The sequence below is a fragment of the Aythya ferina genome, assembly GCF_964211825.1.
Source record: "Aythya ferina genome assembly, chromosome: 8".
Taxonomy (NCBI): domain Eukaryota; kingdom Metazoa; phylum Chordata; class Aves; order Anseriformes; family Anatidae; genus Aythya; species Aythya ferina.
In genome coordinates this window covers 28,064,198-28,084,968 of record NC_140304.1, presented here as the reverse complement: position 1 = coordinate 28,084,968, position 20,771 = coordinate 28,064,198, and the positions used below count along the sequence as shown (strand labels likewise).

At 43.0% G+C, this 20,771-nt stretch overlaps 1 protein-coding gene across 1 annotated transcript in view; it reads left to right on the top strand.

Moving 5' to 3' along the window:
- GLIS1 (GLIS family zinc finger 1) overlaps positions 1 to 20,771 on the top strand; it is a 188,835-nt gene that overhangs the window by 131,912 nt on the left and 36,152 nt on the right. Inside the window, exon 4 of the mRNA XM_084527455.1 lies at positions 18,325 to 18,486. Within this exon, the coding sequence (XP_084383581.1) occupies positions 18,325 to 18,486 (162 nt within the window). The remainder of the gene's footprint in view (positions 1 to 18,324; positions 18,487 to 20,771) is intronic.

Sequence of the window (20,771 nt, the reverse complement as noted above, 5' to 3'; positions counted from 1 at the left end):
GATGGCTTTCTCGGCAGAGGCTGGTTTTGTGTCAGCCCTGCCTGAGGTGGCCGTGCTGCTGGACCCAAGAATAGCTCCAAAATAATCCAGGGGAGAATGGCTTTCCATTCCCGTTTTTCCCTGGAGCGGCTTGTTCATTGTCTGGAGAAGTGAAGCTCTCTACCAAAAACTTGTTCTTTGCATCCTTGTCCATTCCACTGAAAGCCTTGTAGGAGAGGATCCAAACATCAGGGATGATTCAGCATCATCCAGTCATCCTGGGAAGGGAGCAGAGGGCAGGGTAATGCCACAGCAGGCTCGTTGGGTTGTCTGCAATGCCCAAATACATTGCATTTTTGTGGTTTAGTTTAAGAGGTCACGGCTGAGGTTGTGACTAGCCCCTCAGGTTGGCACAGGGTCTCCAAGGCAACTGGAGATAATACAAAATATTCCTTGCAGATGCTGCTGTGGGAAAGTAGCCTTTCAGCTGTGCCTTTGTGAATATACTCCTCCTGTTCTCTTTTCTGCCCCATGCAAAGAATGTTTTCTATGCTGAGAAAACTGATTTGAATGTGGGGGAAAAGGGCTCTAAGAAAGGGTTGCAAGGACCTTAACTCCTTAAGACGTGAGCCCACTGACCTGATTCCTTTGCCCTGCAGTGCAAAGTTCCAGCTGATCTGCAGAGATGGTGGCCTAGGGGAGAAGATGACATTGCCCAGTGCTCTTAGAGGCTCTCCTCACTTGGCTGCATCTTTTCTGTGCCCTGATGGAAGGTCACTTCCTATTGTTACTGACACCATTTGCCAAAGTTTTGTGTGTGTGGCTTTTAAGGCCGCGCTAATGCGTCTCTGGTAATCTGCTGGCGTAATCCTTTGTGGCCAAGGATGTCGTCCGTGCTGTTGTTGTGCCAGGGCTTGCTTGAACTCCGAGAGCCTGCAGGCTGTACTCTTATGTTGAGGAGCTGTGATTTTGTCATGGTAAGTTTTGAGAGAAAATCACACGTTAGTCATGGTAAAAAAAAAAAAAAAAAAAAAGTCAATGGAGAACCAAGGAAAATAATGAAAAATTGGGGCATGTTTTGTGTTGCTTGACACGGGGTATTTTGGTACACAGACTTGGTTGATCCTAAGCAGAACTAGGTTCACACATCAAAATCAGTAATGCAGTCTTCATTGTAAACAGGATTCGGAGGCTGAGTGAGTATCCTGTACTATTCCTGTACCATTTTTATGATTTCCTTGGCCCCCATTCTGGGCTCTGATTTCAAAATAGCCTCTGTTCAGTGGGTACAATCTGCTGCACAGGTTGCTCAGCATTTGTTGTTCGTCCTTTGTCTGTTTTTTCTTCACTGCTGTTTTTCGTGGTTACCCCAGAGTGAAAGCAAGACAGCGACTGCATTGAGACCTGACTCACCTGCTTACCTGAAACCATTGGATGTTTTCTCTCCACACCATGTCTGTCCCTGTCCTGTTTCATGCCTAAGCATGTAGGAGGCATCCTCCCAGAATTTTTGATCATCAAGACTTTGGGGAGGCTGTGATCTTTCAAATATTAAAGCTGCCTGCCTCCGACAGTGGGTAATGAACACAACAATACGACAGGTACCAAGCGTTACATCCAGAAGCTTCAGCAGTAGGTATGAAAATGGGTTCCACAGATGGGGAGCCACCTCCCCACCATGTAGCACTCCTCTAAGCATTAGGGAATGGTGGTGAGTGGGAGGCTTCGTGTCCTTCCCAAACTGTTTTCTTCCACCCAGCTGTATTTGGCTGAAGAAGCCTCGGTGAAGGTAACCCTGTAGATAAATGTTGCTTGGCAAGAGGAATGACATGACAGAAGTACCGCACCCCAAATGTATTTAAACCCTTAGGTTGTCCCTTGGTGAGTTCTGGGGAGCTCTTTTACTTGCCCGACTTGGTTGGAGAATGTCAGGAGATTCATGAGATGGTGTGTACAAAAGTATTGGCTCCACAAGGACTAAGAAGAACCATTGTAATGGTGGAGAGCCATTCTGAACCTCTCTTTAGGAGTCCATCACGTTGGCTGTGCTTTTAGGAGAGATTAGCATAGGTCACTTAGCTAAAGAGGTGTTTTTGAACATCCCTATTCACCTTGTCTCAGCAAGGGACAGTATTTGAACCAAAGTCCTCCATGTTACTGTAACAGACCGCTGGCTAGTGGATAGTAGCTAACATATAACATATACTATATATGTTATATAACATATATAGTATATGTTATATAACATATACTATATATGTTATATGTTATATATTGATAACAGCTAGTAGAACTCAGCTGTTATGGCAGGGAAAAAAAAAAAAAAGGAAAAAAAGGAGAAAAAAAAAGAGGAAAAAAAGATTTTAATGAATGTGTACATCAGTAGTTCTGCACGTGGTCACACGTACAAGGGCTCTGTGACCCATTACACTACTCATTATTTGCAAGAAGTGTGTTTCATGGCATTGCTACATGTGAAGTCCCCGTTTTAGGCTATGTGAAAGGCTGATTCTAGGCAGTGGTTTAGAGATAAGTTTCTTGGGCTGAGAATGTTTTGAAGACATGCAGCACAGGGAGAACAGCCCTGCACTGTTGATCTCATCTCATGTAGAGGGTGAGGTCATGTGCACATAAAAATCATGAGAACAGGAAAGACTGCTAGACCCACCACTTGTGCCCCTTTTATTTTCCTTGCATGTGTTTTCCAACTTTTCCACATTTGCCTTGTTTGCTCTATAGCTTCTCTGTAATTAGTGGCTAATTAAAAAGGCACTGACCTCAAAGATGAAATTTAGAGAATTATTATTTCATATGCTCACTTTTGGCAGTGAGAAGAGGACACAGAATGCTCATAAGGAGGGATATGAGTGTTTTCTCCCGCAAAACATTGATCCAGGACCATGTGGACAGAAGGAAGGGCTGCACCTCTCCATCCCCACAGAGCCTGGCACTTGCAGGGCTGCACCTGGAGGGAGAGGAAATAAAGAGAGTTCAGTGGGACAGAGGAACCCACAAAACCTCCTCCCTGCTCTCCAGGGTATAAAGCAGAAAAGAAAGTGGAGCAGTACGAGGCAGGGGCTGTCTTTAGTGGCCTCCTCTGCTGAAGGCAAGCCGTGCCCTTTCCACCCTACAGCACCGCTCTGTCAGCAGCCACCTCCTTGGTCTATGGCGTGCCTGCACTCCATGGTGCTTGCTCGGGGAGCCTGGCACTGCCTTTCTTCAGCCCTAGAGTCTGAATTAACGAGCTGTTCTGGGAGGCAGAAGGGCCACCCTTTTCTTTGTTCAGGCCACAGTAGATATGCCACAAGCCCCCCTTGCCAATTAGATTCCTTCTCTTCTAGGGCAGCACAGAAATGCACATATCTTTTCTTAAGTCTCTGGCTCCAGTTCTTTGTGGTCAGCCTGGAAGGAGTTTTGCATCCAAAGAAGGGCTTTTGTGCTGAAAGCCTGTCTATTTTTTCCCAACTATATTAGTTGGCCTAATAAAAGACATTATTTCTCCCTGCAAAACTTCCTTCACTGTCCGATACATGCATTTGCCAGCGTACAGAAAGTTGAGGTTGTTTTGGACTTTATTCTGGGGAAAGATAAAAGGACACAACTTTTTAAAAGTTTTGGTAGCTTTGTCCTAGTCATTAATTAAATGCTAAGGTTACGCTTATTCTCAAAGAATGCGTTGTGGTCACATAGATCACCATGAAATCAAAGCAAGTTTATTCCAGAACCCCTTGCTTAAACAGGAAAATAACCCAACAATCTTCCTGTTTGCTTAACAGTGAGGTGGCTGGAGAAGAAATAGAAGAGAAAAGGTACAGATCACTGTAAATGTATTCGTATTTCCCAGCCTTTATGCACATGGAGCATCATTTGCCAAAGCATAATGGGAGTGATTATCCGAATTCTGTGTGCGTACACACTGGGCCAAAGTGGACCCAAATTTTGGAATAGGAAATCACCTATGGGGATCTGCTGTGAAGGTGGTGGTGGGAGAACTCAAATGAAACAGAAGAATCTTTTCAGTGTTAAAACAGAGGCATGGAAATAAAGTTCTTTCCAGAAGAATCACAAAACACTGGAGCCTAAGACCAAGGAAAATTCGCCTTTCCTCTGCAACTCTTTGAACAGCAAGACTCAGTATATTCTTGCTTGTGAAGTGCACATGCAGTGCGAAGATCTCAAGGTGCTTTTGTGAATTCAAACCCAAAGAATTAAAGCTCTGAACAATACACAGAGATACGAATATGTTTATGACCCCATTTTGTAGATGACTAATGAATTTCAGAAAAGACAAGTACTTAAAGTGCTGCTTTAAATTTGGAAATGCAGTACTCAGATCGGAGGCCGTGCATTGCCTATGCCCTTGAAATAACCTTATTCATCTGCACCTGGAAGTTGTTCTCCATCCACAAAACCCAGTGGGGCTATTTAAAGCCAATTCACAGGTGTCTGAAATTTTACATATAGAGGTGTGAGGCTATTTAAAACATATGTGCAGGTGTTTACATTGCAAAGTGCAGGAGCAAGTCTGTGCACATCCAATTTAGGTTTCATGTTGAAAGACGGGGCTACCTTAAAGGAAGTCCAGGAACAGGTGGCAAGGTTGGCATGTTCCCAAATACATCAGAAAGGAGATAAATCATACTATAAAGAGCTTATTTTCATGCTGTGTAAAGTGAATGGTGGTTGCATGTATGACGTTATTTTCTTTCAAACACGGAGGAGAGTATTTGAAGGCATAAAGGTACATGAGCAAACTACCTGAAGATGGTTATGTGTCTGGCATTGTTTCCAGAGTTATGGGCACTTATCTCCTGCAGGAAGGCCTGATTCTCCAGAGCTCAGTGGCTTTATGCCCGTGATGGATGAGTTCAGGGTGCTCTGAAAGCAGAACGGAACCACGAGTGGCACCAAGCAGGATTTTCCATCCATTTGGTCATTTTCACGTGGAGAAACAACATGATGTGCGGCAGGGAACAAAGCTCCATGAGTCCAACAGCAAGTGAAAGCAAGGTTAGCTTGAGTTTCAAGAGAACCCAATAGCTCAGAGGGATGTCTCTGAGGCTCTGGTAGGATTACACGCGGCTGCTCACATTGCCTGCAGCAGATGCACACGAGCAGTACGGCAGCACCAGAATGAGGTATTACAGAAGTACCTAGGCCCCGTGAGGGAAAATGGGGGTCTTGGTGTCGCACAGTCCCTGATCAGTAGGGATTTCGGTGTAAATAGGCAGGAGGCATGAAGGACAAAACCACACGCAGGAGATTTACTTAGGGTCACCCAGTAAAATACCAGCTCTCCAACACCCAGCGCTGTGTCTCATCGATTGCACAGCACTGCTCTCCAGTCCAGCACTTCCTCGACACCCGGTTGTCCCAGTTCACACTGCCAGCAGACCACAAGTGATCCCTTTGGGAGATCTCACAGGGTTTCAGCGAGGCGGGAGGCACAGGAGCAGCAGGGGTGCTTGGCGTGCCACCAGCTGCAAGGATGGCTCCTTGGGCCAGGCGTGAGTTGTTCAAACTTTTAAACCAAATTCCTCCCGGTTGTACTGGGCATGTGAAGGCTTCTGGCTAAGAGGTTTTCAGAAATATTTCCTAGTAGCTGTGTTGGCTGGTTCTGACTAGCCACTCAGTTCTGGAAGGCTGTGGGGAGCAGAGCACAGAAATGGGACATTGGAAAAAGTGTCTAGGGGAATAGTTCTCACCTGAAGTTGGTCTGGGCAGGTGCCGTGCCTGGCATCCCCAGGGAGCAGAAGCACAGGACCAAGGTGGATGGCTGGGTACCCATATGGCAAGCCCATAGCTGAAGGCAGCTGCCTTTCCCCTCAGTGACACAGAGGACCCAGGGGTGGAAGAGAGTTGTTATAGGGAGTGACAGCCCCACAGACCCCCCTCATCCTCGTTAATCTCTCTGGGCAGTGAAAACAAGAGCAGTACAAATCCTTGATCACCTTAGGTGCCTGGAGGTTGTGCATGGAAGAGGCAGGAAGGACAGAAGCTTTTGAGGGGCCTGGAAATCAGGGACTGTGATAGTGTCCTGCACAGCCTCTGGCCCTGAAACAGATAGGGCAGGTCCCACCATGATCAGCCTTCTCTTCTCCCCCTCACCTCAATAGGAGCAGGAAGAGCAACTCTGATGGCCACATCAGCCCTCGTGTGAGCGGAGCAGCTTCAGGAGGAGCTCAGCTTATTGTACGAGGAGCCTCACGAGGGCTTCAAGTCACCCAGCACCTTCAACACATCAACCCTGGATGCTCTCCAGAGGCAAAAAGTGCAGAGTCAGAGTGCAAATGTAAAACCAAAATATATTCAGGCCCTGGGAGGTTTGGTTTGGGCGCGGTCCGAGTTTTGCCTATAGTTTTGGGTCATTTCCTCTTGTTTTCCTGTGCTGGCCCACACTTGGCCTTGGCCTCCTCAGTCTGAACCTCCACAGCAGGACTCGGCAGCACTTCGAGATACGGTGTTCAGTCTGGTGCTGTTTGCACAGATAGTATCTGCAAGTGTCAGGGCTCCAAGTACAATGAGAGGAGGCATAAACAACTTTAAAAACAAAATAAACTCTTGCTATCAGAGTCACAAGGCGAGCTGTCCAACACAACATTGGTCTCTGATTTTATATTTAATTTTAGAAGCTGAAACTAAATGTTTTAATTTTATATTATTCTCAACATAATGCTAATTTGCTCCAGATGTCCACTCGGAGCTGAACATTGCCATTTTGCATAGAAAGCATGTGCGTCAGTGATTTATTCCAAATAGCTTCTATTTTACTGCATTTCATTTTATTCTCAATGAAGTACTTAACAACATGTTTCTCTTTAAGAATCTTACTTAATCATATGGATATAATTTTTTCAATTTACGTTTTCAGTTCTTTAGTGTGGTGGCCACAGGGTGTTTCTTAACCTAGGAAGATTAAATGCACATGTTGAAAGCTGCTCATATTTGATTTTGAGGCACTTTCATTTCAAAGTCCTCCACGTAAGGTACAGAAGTGATTGTGGTTTCCTGCTAGGTTGCAGGATGGAGGTATAACTCTCAGGAAAACCTTGCAGATACCTTCTAAATGCTGGATAATCATGCATGACAATAACATAATTTCATTTCTTTCAAAACTGTGGTCTACTGAGAGTGTTTAAGACTTTTTTATTGGGGTTCAGAAAAAAAAGAGATTTGATTTTCTTGTCATTTCTGGGCTACAGTTCAACATTTCAATTTAAAACCTATTTCCGTTGAGTTCCATTTCCAGTTTTCCCTCAAAATATTAGGGGAAAAAAAAAAAAGAAGTTTTTTATTCATTCCTTTATTTATTTATTTAGCAGCATATTAAAAATTATGCGAGGCAGCTCGATGCAAAACCTTTGTTATCCGAGCCTGGCTCGTGCAGCCGTTCCTGTGCACGGGCTGCTTTTGGTCAAGTATGTCAGGAATGTCCCTTGGCAGTGTCCTCAGGAGCTACGTCATGTGTGCTAGAGCAGCTCCTACAGAGGAGCCGGCATGGCTGTGTGGCTCCTCTGAACCTAGGAGGCGAAGTTCAGGAAGGATTCTTACTCTCATTTCATTTTGAAGCTGTTGCAAGCGAGGTCTGCAGCCAGTTAGGATGCTCCTGCAGCGGTGGTACAGCCTAAGCATCACGCACCAGTTTCCTCAGGTATCAAAGCCTTTTCTTCTTCCCCTTGGAAAATCTTTTCAGCCATATGATCCATTTTCCTCTTAGGCTTCTAGATGGCAACCTACAGCCATGGAATCTGTACTATGAGAGGTCATATCATTACCAGGGCTGGTTATTCCCACCTGAAATGGTGTTCATCTGTATTCATTTACCTTTTCTTGCGGCATATTTTTTTATCTTGGCCTTTCATTTTTCAGAACTAACCTTGCTGTTATTCTACAATTGTATAGTTTATTACACTGAATTGTTGACACAGCTGGTAGGGAGCTAAGTGCTGTGGTTTCACACAATAAAATTTCAGACAATGTGTGTAGCACTTCTTTTTCATACATATCATTTGAAAGCCATATGATTCACCAATATGTGTTATTGTTATCCACCCATGTGGGATACAATCTATTTTAAATTAGTGAAGTGACTTGCTAAACTCCCTGTAAACAATAAGACTGTGGGAAAACATTAAGTGCTATTCAGAAAAGAACATTGCTATACTGCCTTTTATCTGAAGGATCCCACAGTGCTATAGAGAATGAGGGGACCTGGCACTGCTGCCACGCCGTCTGCTCTTAGCAGAGCTCAGCTTCACAATAGGCTTCAGGAGGCCACTTCTCCACCTAAAGCTGGAGCAGGGCTTGGTGAAGATCATCACTGACCACACCAGGACATGCTCAGCTTGCTAGGATGTAGTAGGTCACCGTGCACAAGAAATAACAATGGGATTTGGGGTGTATGTTAGCAAAATCCTGGTTTAACAAATCCCATGGGGCCTTAGGCACAGAATCCAGTATAATGGCTTCACAGTGTGTGTCAGCCACCTTAACTGACTAAGTTCATGCATTTAGCCCGTGGCAATGTGAGTGAGCTCAGCCCCTAATGAAGGCATCCCGTTTTCTTGGATTTACCAGAAGGAGTCTATGGTAAATCTGTGCTGCGGCTCAGGTGGAGCACAGCAGTCACTTACTAAGTGCAAAAACGCAGCTGTGTGTCGGGATTCTGAAACATGGCTCTGCCAACAGCACGGTGCCTGACCAGCCTAGGCACTGATGTGACTTTGGCAAAGCCAGAAGGAGATTTCCCTTAAAACACATGGGGTGTTGAAGCCATTTGCCTAGGAATACATCTATCTCAGATTTTTCTTCATGGAACGAAGATGGCCAAGCAAGATGAAACAAAAACACTACAAGACAAAAATTGATGTCTCGGGGTAAAATGAGAATTTACTTTTTGTAGAGTAGAGAGTCTGTTTTTGCAGCAAGAGATTTATTCTTCTCCATGCTGTTCCCCCTCGGCTCCCCCACTGTTAAGGCGCCCTGTGGGGCTCTGGCATGGCGAGGCTGGAGGGGGTCAGCGGGTGAAGGAGGGAGCTTTGTCTCCGAGGTTGTGCTGCACACTCGGGGCGAGGGAAAGCAGAATAAAGTAATGAGCCTGCCACGATAGCAAGCCCCCAGCACATTGCACAGCCTGTTCCTCATTCCCAGTTCTTTACTGGGGCTCTTTTACAGAGCTCTGCTGGCCGCGTGTGGCAGTGCTGGGCATGGCTGTGGGCATCTCAGCAAATCCCTTGCTGTAATCCCTTGGATGACAGGCGGAAACCCAGCCTTCATTTGAGGACAATCAGATTGGCCCAACATGGCATAGAAAGGAGCAGGAGCCTGTGTGACCGGGGAAAATCCCACCAGGTCATCTACTGCCTTGGCGAGAAGGACCTTGGGGAAATTGGGGCATTCCTCCTGTCATTTTGGGCAAAGATGCAGCCAGCGCTGGAAATCTCGTGCAGCTTGGTGTTAATGTGCAGGGAAACTTGAATCTTCTCAGCTGAGCTTTAGAAACAACAGTTCTGGAGAAAAGCTACATTACGTCCACGTGGAAATAAATACTGATAGAGCGTGAGAAGGAAAGTGCCTTTTAGGAAAAATAAAAAATAAAAACAAACCACCCCATCTAAAATGAGAAGAAAACAGCACTAAGGTTATCCATTTTGTGAAACACCTTTTGTGAGAACATCCATGATCTCTGTTGAACCACATGCAAAAAGTTTTGTTTGAAAAAAAATATATATATCTCACATAGATGATTAAGGTTGAACAAAATAGAGTTATCTTGCTGATAATTTTTATATTTTCTAACAGAACTTGGTTGTGCTTGAGTAGTTTAGTTTTCTGTAGCCAGCAATTTCCAGTTGTAGATCAGTTTTCACCCCTAGGATCCTCTTGTCTTTGATCAGCCAAGGACAGCAGTCACTGTGAGCTGTGATGACATGTGACAGGGAAGCTGGGACTGTAAAACACATTTACTTATTGGTCTTGACAAAGATATGAAATGGATTTCCCAGGATTAAAAAAAAATATATATATATAGTAGTGTAGGAGGATCTGTCCCAGCCAAAACTAGGACAGTGGGAAATGAGGGTGGACAGCGATGCCAGATGACACCGTATTTGTTACAGACAGGGTTTGGCACATGCCGGTCCCAGATCCTGCTGTGGCTGGGGACAAACAGAGCACGGATCTGATCCAAGATGTTAATTCTTGTGGTGCATTGAAAACTCTCCCTGTTTAGAGAGACACTGCTAGCATGCTACAAAGGCAGGCTGGGTTATGTGCAGATCTTTCTCTTCTTGCATTAATTCATTAAAAAAGAGAAAAATATGAAAAAGAGGGAAGTTTTTCATTTCACTTTTCCATCTAAGTGTTTGCTAGTAAATACATTCAAAGTTATGTTGATTCTAGTGCCTGATGCCAGTATAACAGTTGAGGATTGTTTGCTTAATTCCTGAGTGTGTGCATTGTTTTTAGGAAATATTTTTCATTCACATATTTGCCCTGCCTCTCTTCAAATCTTCCGTCGGATGGGGAATGCAGCCCAGGACAGGCAGTCGTTCTGCCGTTCTCTTTGCAGATCTCTCTCAAAGAATCAGGAGTGAAAAGTGCCCCTGCACCGGGCACTAAAGGGTTGGTGGATTCCCCATCGTGCAGGACTGCCCTACGCTGAAAGAGAGTGCTCAACACGTTAAACGAACAGCTTACAGAAGCAGGGTGTGTAATTTTTAATAAGTGGGATAAAAACCCTCAGTGACATCTTTAAAATATAAATGCCTTTTCTTGTTTCTTTTATTTCTTCCCCCCCTTATTTTGCCTTTTCATCTCTTCTCCTTTCAATTCCATTAAGCTTCATTGTATAATAATGTATCACAGTGGACTTTTTTCAATTATGTTTTTGATTTTTTCCTGCTTGTTACTATAAAACTCCAGATGTTTTGAGACTTCATGGTTCTCTGGATATTTTTTCCTTTATTTTAATCTTCTTTTGTAACATGCCACACATGTGGTATTTTGGCCTTTTAAGATGCTACGCTATGCTAATCAGCCATAAGTTTTGGGGTGTTTTTTTTTTTTTTTTTTTTCTTTCTGTAATGACTTTTTTTTTTCCTTCTTGCTGTTGTCCTCCCTTTTTTTATTATTTGTTTTTCTTTTTTTTTTTTTTTTCTTTCTTTGTTTTTGTAATTGCAACTGGTTAATTCACATAAACAATAATGGATTCTCCCCTTGTTCTGGGGCTGCATTCATTATTTTAAGCAGATTATCTCTTCACTCCAAATGTGCAAGCTCTTCTACCTGCAAGTAACTTGTGAGCTCCTATCCTACCTTGCATGTCGGTGACATGTATTATGCACAGAGCTGTTTGCAGCATAGCTGTCCCCCCAGAACACAAGCACGGTGCCTTACTTTCAGATGTGGGCCAGAAAGCAACGACAGAGGCAAGAGTGTAGGACAAAATTTCAGTAATTTCAACTGAAGTAGGTAAAAATAGGTAATACATTAGATGCAAACTGGAAGTGAAATGTTTTCTTGTAACGTTAGGCAAGACAATGACTTGCCAATACAGAAGAACAGTTTTGAAGTATGTGTAGGAAACTACATTTTTTGTTTAAAAATCTCAAAGAACTGGAGAGAAACATTTTTATTTTATTTGTGGTTCTTTGCTGGCACAGCTGGAGAGGGTTTTTAATTGATTTTGTTCAATCTTAATTTTGTCCCCATAACAAGCAGGTCTGGCTTCGGATACTGGAGCAGCAAATCTAGGATTGTGTGTTGTTCTTTAATTTCAAATAACTTGCAAGCTATTCAAAAAATCCCAAATACATAATAGTTTCCCAATCACATATGAGGAAATAAAGGGACTGACATGTAGATTTTGGAAGGGGTGTCTTCTTTGCTTGTTACAAGACCATCTGAATTCTGCGTTCTGTTTTTTAAGCTGTTGCTCCATGCAATGTTATTTTTGCCTGCAAGCCATAATACTGCATTCAGTCCAACTGTAATGAGGTTTCAGAAAATTGTTTGGTTTCCAAATGACATATTTAGCAAAACCTTATGGCAAAATTTGTGGCTGTCATGCTGCTGATAGTAAGATATCCCCAACTTCCCTGGTTCATTCTCATATGTTGCAGCAAATAAATGCAAGTACCCCTGTTTAGACAAATGTTTATCCCTCTACTTGATTAAAGAAGGATTACTGAAAAGAATTTTAAGACTTGCAACAGGGTTTTGTGAAAATGATAGGATGCTTTGATAATTTCCCAGATATTTTGAGTTTTGCTAGAAAACATATGAAGCTCTCCTCGCTAACTGAAGTGTCTGACCTACTGGTACTGCAAGAAATAAATCTATAAATATTTCAGTGCTCAGAACAACATTCCCGCCTTTCCTGACAGATGATAATTTACAATTACACGAGCAGGACTTGCAAGAGCCAAGACTTGTAGTGCTACTTAGAGACAGGCTGAGCTTCAGTGCCTGTCGTGATGCACTGATCTCCAGCGCTCCCTGTGACAGCAGACCTTGGGAGAGGATGGGCAAAACTCGTGTTTAACACCAGATTTACTCGGGAACACAGATAATATTGGCTTTACAGAACAAAACCCAGGAACCAAATCTCATCTGCCTCTAGGCACCCAGAGAGCAGGACATGTCCCACTGTTGTCCCCGTGCCGGAGATCTGCCCAGGGGCTCAGGCAGCTCGGACAAGGAGGCTGCTCAGCTTTCAGGTGCGAAAGCAAGAGCAGAGGACTCCCATCTCAGGGGATGCTTGCAGGCAGGTGGTAGGATTTTGCAGTCGGAGAAGTCTGTTTGTGTGTGGAAATCACCTCGCATGCAGAATCAGAGCTGTTTGCTGTTAAAGGCCTCATGACTTAAATGAGTCTGTTGTTATGCCCTCGGTGGGCCACGTCTGCATTCCTCGCGCACCCATAACTCCTGGTACTGCCAGAGGGGGGGTCAGGAATGCAGACTTAGGGCCTTATAAAATGCATAGGATTGAAAGAGAAGAGCCAGCCCAAATTCTTCTTTAATTCACTGACGTATGCCGATCAAAAACCTCTTCCAGGACTTTCAGCTTATTAGTATTTCCCAGTGTCACGTTAATTAGGAAATATGCAACCAGTCTAACAGCAGGAAGAAAAATGAACTGCTGGTGTACAGTGTGTGGATGTCAAATGATTGGCTGTTGGCGAAAAAGCCAACAATGTGAACAATGCACTGCATTTATTCTGTGGCTTGCTTTTCTAGATTTTTCTTCTTCCCGTTCTGAAACCTTTTACCTTTTCATGTCCCACACACCAGCAGCCATACAATAAGCTGGATGAAGTCCAAGCTCCTTTTTTTATAATAGAAATAATAGAATGAGTCCAGGTAATACTTTCCAAATGAAATGTCATGCAGAAGTGTCACTTTGCAAACATAAATTGTTCAGACTTCAAAAAAAGACGTAGAAATTGGCAGGTCCTTTGTCTGTTACAGATATCTTCCATTATTATATTGCTGCAAAGGGAAAAAAGCAGCTTCTACCCGTTTAAATCTGTAAACTGGCTCTATGAACTGGGATTCTTTAGGAAGTTGAGAGCTTAGTCCTATGGGTACTTCTTATGCACCCAAATCGTTCTGTTGAGTTTAATAAAAGTCCTTGCATGAGTCATGTTCCTCATGAGCAAGTATTTGCAGGCTTTACATTGTAGCTACCATAGAGAATTAAAAATTAATCCAATCAGGAGTTTGCTAGAAAAAAACAAATCTCCACCTCAGATGTTTTGATTCTTGTGTTGGGTGGATCAGCTCCCATGCTTAAGTTACTGACATTCATAACAGCTTGGAGCCTTGTATGCCTCCTGCCATCTCACCAACATTAGGGGCAGTGTGTTTTAAAACATTGATGCTATTTAAAGGGTGGCATGACTATTTCCTCTCCTCCAGAAGGGATACACAACCTCACAGGATCCTTTTTCTCATGACATGTTTTTCAATAAAATTTTCCCAATTTGGTAATCAGCTGGGAAGAAAGAACATTTCACAATGTTCATAAGGCTTGTAGGTATTTTGACCAGACATAAGATTTCCTATTGATAGTATTAAATGCTTTGGAATGAAATGTTTTGGGTTTTCCATCTGTAGGCTGTCTGAGATGTCAGCAGCCAATATGACCTGCTCTTTCCCTTTTCGGTCTATAAATAAAAGGCAGCTTGTTTAACAGATCTTGGAGCAGAGAGCAGAGGTGTATATTAATGAGCTTTCTCTAATGGCACACTGGACCTATTTAGCACTACGACTGTGAAGGCTTCTCTTTTTCAGTCATAACTCATTTCCTAAGAAAATGTCAGTTATTGCTTCACCTTATGGTCTGAGCTGTTTAGTTTATAGTTTATTTCTTCTGATCTGTACCACTGACAGATATTCTAGACATGACTGTGATTAAATATGCTTATGAAAATGGTAAACATTTGATAATGTAAGCCCTCACGGGAGTACGCTGTTATTTCTGCATGGCAACATTCTCAGGTGCATTCAAAGTATAATGTGGAAGCAAAGAAAAAACATTTTAAGCAATTACAGTTATTAGATTAAATTGTTTGGTTAGGAAAATTGTGATGTGTTTAGATCACTGTGAGATAATTCAGTGTTTTCATAAATATGCCTTTTAAATGCATGGTACTCCAGCAGTAACGCTCCAGCGTGGCTGCAGTGTAAGATACAGATAACGTGTATTTCCATCTGGTATTGAGCTAATTTAGTCCTGTAAATTTCTACAGCATAATTTTTCCTTGTAGAAGCCTTATTCTGAAAGCACATTAGTTATAAAATCCAATAATTACATCATGCTATTTACTGTAATCATGTGGCATTGTTTTGTGTCTGCGCTCAGATGTGTGCAGCGTAGCGGTGTCTGAAGCACACATTGACAGTCTCACAAAAAAAAAGACAAAAGTACTAACTGCAGTATAATTATTATTTTTAATTGATGAACTTGTTTAAGAGTTATGTTGACTTTTACAGACTTTAAGGATCATGCAGTGTTTGTTACAGTTATCCCAGGCATCAAACGTCAACAAAATGTTTAAGACTGTAGGATTAGGCAATGACAGATTGGGACCAGATGTCTGGGAGATACTGTACGTAGCCTTCTCAGTTGATCAAATAGCTCTTACCATCCTAAAGTCCTTTGGAAATTGAACATTTGCTCTTTGTAGTTGAAGCTTAGACACTTCTGGGATTGTGGGGATTGTGGTTATTTGAAAAGGTTGAAGAACCTTACCCCTTGTCTCCAGGAGTAGTGCTATTTGGTCTATACATAACTGTATGTGCACCCCACGTATCAGGGGTAGGTGGCAGGGTTACAAGTGACAGAGAACAGCAGCGAAGTCCAGGAATTACCTTAGGAAGTCCTCCTGGCAGTTCCCTCAGCAGCCCGGTTGAGGTTACTCATCCTTGCCCCTGTACGGGGGAGGGAGGCTCTTCCGCTTCAAGCCGGGTCCCAGCAGTGCTGCCTTCACGTGTGGACTCTTAGGGAAGAACTGCAAAGGATACAGTTAGCAGATCCAGCAAGACATAACAGAGTCAAAACAGAGGTTTTCCTGGAATCCTTCAAAGCAAAGACCTTTCTGCAGCTCCGAAGGAATTGTCCCAGCCTTGTGCTTGTCAGTCCTGGCCAGCTCCTTTCCTCTCTCCCTCTCAGGCCTTTCACCTTTGCTCTTCCCCTCTCCTCAGCCAGCAAGGTTCCCACCCCCACTCCTTTTTCCACTGATTTTCTTCCTTTTTAGCCACTTACCTTTAGCAACCCTGCCTTCCTGAACCTCTGAGCTGTAGTCACACCGCTCCTTGCTGGTGTATTCTCCCACCTTACAGTTAGCCTGAATCGCAGGGCACTGTGACTGCCCCACTCACTGTATGTTATCCAGCGTACTGGAGCTGGATAATATGAAGAATAAAAATCAGAAAAAATAATAATATAATTAAGAAAAGCCATTGAAGTCAAGGCATATGTGGTGACGGAGCGTTTGGATTATGCGTTAGCACCAAAAAAAGGCTGTTGACCACAGTAAAAGTACAATAAATTCATGTTTGTGTGAGTGTTGCTGCTCGCATTGTAGCTCTGAGCGTTTATGGTAGGGCCTGTTCCTTTTCTTCCTTAAGTCCCAATCCAGCAAACTCTTAAACATATGTGCGTTCATGTGTTTCAAATTAAGCTTGTGTTTAGATGTTTTAGGACATTTGCCATTGGAATTTTTGCTACTGACATCAATGGGAATGGAGCTGGACCTCTAATTAGTTTGGATTATTCTGCATACTTTCCTACTTCACATTAGGCTGTAGATACGAAGCTGAAGACTGATAATCCACTAGAAAAACATGCTGAGGGTCAAAATCCTGCGCTGGTGACTGGATAGCTCAGAAATGACTGCTGTGACATACCAGGTCTTTCTGCCCCTGAGACGACACGGAGATGAGGGTCAGGCTGTGCAGTGTCACCGTAGTGACTCCGATGCTGGCAGGGTGTAAAGTCTGCCAGGGACCCGTTAACAAGCAACGTTGCCACCTGATGTCCTCCTGGGCAAGGTGTTTCGATGCCATCTGTCAGAACCAGCCCTTTAGAGAGGGCAGTGGAGCTTGTAAAAGGCTCGGGCTGGTCAGGGGAGACTGCTTGGGTCACGGGGAATAGCTCACGCAGGTGGGACAGCACAAAAACGACGGGAGAAGCGTGCTCTTGCTGCTCACCTGGGGTTCAGGTGAGCGAGGCTGCAGAGCTGAGCTGCAAAACAGCTTTGTTAGACCCTGGGTCTGATCCCAGGCTACCTTGGGGCTGTGGATCAGGGAATAAAGCCAGGAGGAGTTGAGCTGAAATTGAGAAGGGTGTTGGTTAGCAGGGGGTGATACAGCAGTATGAGCACGGCACTGATCAGAGGACACTGAAGAAAGGGAGCAATAGGAAAGGAAAGGGAGCTGGGAAACAAAGAGCAAACCACGTTCAGCACCTCACAACTCCAGTTACCAGGGGCTGTCCTTGTGAGAGATTTGAGGGGCCTTTCTCCATCAGCAGTTCAAATTGCCTCCATCAGGCACCAGGAGACCGGGTGCCTCCAGCTTACTGCCTCTTCTAGGCACCATCTACATCTGCCTTCCCTTCCCATCCCTCTGCTTGCAAAGTCAGAAGTTTGCACACACCAATGGGTGTAAGAGGTGTGTGCATGACAAGCAAAATACATCAGGGGTTGGTGACATTGTCATTTCTGTGAGGCCACCCAAAGCACCACAGGTTGTGAATATCAGTCTGCAGAACAAAATCCTAACTCAGCAGAAGGAAGTGGTGAGATCCCAAATTGTAGCGGAGCCAAGTTCCTATCTGTATAGAGCCACGAGGAAATCTGCAATGCCATGAGGCTGCAAGGCAGAGCGGGCAAAATGGGCACACCACCACATGTGAGTGTGCAGGGAAGTGTCTGTGCACATGAATAAGCATCTGAGCCTGTGTTCTGGGTTTGCTGGTGCATGTGCACGTACATGTATCTGTGCTCACCTGAGTTAATCCTCAAAGCCCATCCTAGACACAGTTCCTCCAGTGCAGTCGCCTGTTGTCTGTAACACTGAAACTCACCACTGAGCAATGCAAAATACTCTTTCTCTGGCCCAGTAGCTGGAAATTTTAAGCATTTATTTATTTATTTATTCAGATTTAATTTGAAACAGCTCCTTCTGTTATGAATGCTATGCAGCATATTATTACTGAGTTCCTTAATGAAACGGGTGCTTAACAAATCAGAATTGCTCAGGTTACTGGTTGTGTAAATGCTGAGGACAGATCTGAATGATACGGCTAGTAAAGAAAAGGGTGCAGAATGACAGCAGAGCTCCTTTGGATTGATCTTCAAATGGATCGGGTCTTCTTGTAATAGTCTGTGCTCATCTGCTCCACTGTATAGAATTTCAGACACCTGAAACCAGGTTCTTGCCCGCCACAAATAGCTCCTCGTGCTCTCTGTCCGTAGCAGCTAATTGTTATTGCCCACAGTGGATCCTGTGCCAATTAACATTTGAGAGAGCTCATCAGAACACTTGTTCTTTCTTTGGATTTTCTGTACTGGCACCATGTCTTCAAACTTTCAGTACTTCAGACAAAACGTGTGAGATATTTATAACCTGTGTATTATTATTGAGCTACACACCATGTCTTCAGTGACAGATTAAATGAACAGCACAAAATGTTGTGTTTCATCCATAAATTTCAACAGATGTTTGAATGTTGGTTGATTTATTACATGTCCAACTTGGATCTTACACTGTTCTCATTGTGGCTGCACATGGTTTATTTAATAGCGCTTTACAACGATTTTTTTATGACTTTTTCAGTTTGAAGGTTGCAACAAGGCATTTTCTAGGCTTGAGAACCTTAAGATTCACCTCCGGAGTCACACTGGGGAGAAGCCGTACCTGTGTCAGCACCCAGGCTGCCAGAAAGCTTTCAGCAACTCCAGCGACCGGGCAAAGCATCAGCGAACACACCTGGATACCGTAAGCACGATTTCATACAGGGAGTTGCACTGAGTTTTCCAATAGTCCTTGTACACAATCTGTCCTGAAACTGAAGGGTGACTTTTCCTTTTCATGAGGAGCATCTCAGAAAACTCAGCTATAAGCAACTGTACTTTTGTTTTTAATTCAGTGTTATTCAGAAATAAAAAATGGCTTGATCTCAGAGAGGCAAATTCAACTGTCTTATTCATGCTGAGGAATAATGTACACAGGAATAAGTTACTCAGCAAACCCTCCCATTGTTCCCATTCTAGTAAGAGGAGGCACCAGTACAATAAGGTATAGTATGAGTGCAAGCTGAGTCATCGCTGCTGTGCTCAATGTATGTCATTGTCTCACTTCCTATCCTGTGTTGCTTCATTAAAGTCTGTTCTGAATGAATGCAAAAGCAGCTCAGACATTTAATGGAAGGTAAATGCCTCTCAGTTTTGGACATAATTTTGTAAAGGTAAAGATACAGCTGTGGTGTAAGCTAAGTACCCACCACCAGTATGAACTGTAAAGGTATGAACCTTTATATAGAGTTGGTGGTTCTGGCTCAGCTCTACAAGTCTTCCCACTTGCCATGCAGGGAAGATGGGGACCTGTCTGGTGTCTTCAGCTCTGATAAAATTAAATCGCCATATTATGGGGAAAGAAAATAAGTAGGCAACTCTGTAGATGAGTTAAGTCCCCAGCATAAAGCTTTTAAAGAATAACAGCCCAAGTTATTCCTTTGTCTTTTTCAAAGAAATGAGTATACGGTTTAATGTTTGGCCAAGTGTTTATGGGGCAGAACTTTTGAGTTTAATTGATATTTACTTTTTAAGCAGTTACACATTTCAGACAGTGCAGCATTAAGGAATGTCTCATGTACATTATGCCTTGCAAAAACAAACAAGTAGGAGAAGCGAGTCAGTCACATTTTCCAAACCAAAGCACACTTACAATAACAATGTTTTATTTATTTGAAAGTCAACCTGAGATATTTGAATTTGTAATTAGTTCTAAAATGCCTCTCTTTTGAAACTGGATATACTAAATTGGGTGCATGGTTTTGAAATGTAACTGCTTGAATCTAATGGATATATTTTTTATTAGTCAGACTCACAAATGGAATGCCATTTATTAGTTTTGAAAGATAATTCAATGAGTTAACAAAATAAGCAAAAATATTTATATCTGTTGATCTGTGCACTATTGAAGATAAATCTCTTAACTTTCTATTTTCTTTTCTTCTTCCTGTATCTCTGTCTTAATTGTCTGAAATGCTCATAAATCAGCAAAAAGGTACAGTAATCATTTTCTACTAACTTTCTTAAATGACTAAAAATATCATCCATGCTCTTCTGTTTCAGGTTCTTCAAAAATGTTTCTGTAACCCTACACTATACTAAATGACTTCCACTTATTTGCATTAATTGAAGTCCTGTGATTTGACTTGGTGTATTGTATGAATGTAAAAAATAATTTTTTACATTCTACGGGCTACGGGATGGTGCTACTGTATAGACTGCACACTGTGTTAGCTCAGTGGCAAAATAATTGTCCATAACATCGAAGCAAATAGCCAAAGCAAATAGTCAGATTTTCATCTAGTGTCCATATCACTAAATTGAATGATTCTATCAGTAATTCAGATTATACCAATTACTTGAAAAATACTCTGCTCTTTGTTCTGCAAAGAGGCATTTGTTGAAGTTTTCCATGGTCCTTCCTCAGGTGTCAGTTCCCTGTGTGTTCCAGACACTCTCCATAAATCTGCTTTGCCCTATAACTTTCTGGGTAGGTGCTGTGTTAGCCCGTAAGGCCATGATTTGGTGAATGATTCTATTATTCCTTAAGAAATTTCCTGCTGGCTGGGCAGAGCAGCAGTACATATCCTCTTGAGGTACTTACAAAGAAAAGGGGTTTATACAGACTACTTATTCCTTATTGAGTGCATTTGGAATTGGTTTTAAAGCTTCTTAATGTAGGTCATTCCATCATTTATCTACTCCAGGAGGAGAATCTGTAAATAATTTCAGAGACTTACTGTGTACGCTAGTTTGATCAGATCTCTCCTAAATCATCTGGAAGTAGATCTTTCTCCTAGGCAGAAGCAGAACAAAGGGAACGTATCTGTCCTTGTGGTAGAAAGGGCACGTCATCACTCCTCCACAAGTAAAGCAACCAGTGTAAAGGACCTCACAGTCACTTCTCCCAAAACTTTTTTTTTTTTTTTTTCATTTTGTGCATCCTCCATCTGAAATCAAGGGGAATAAAGAATGTGACCCTGGGGTCAC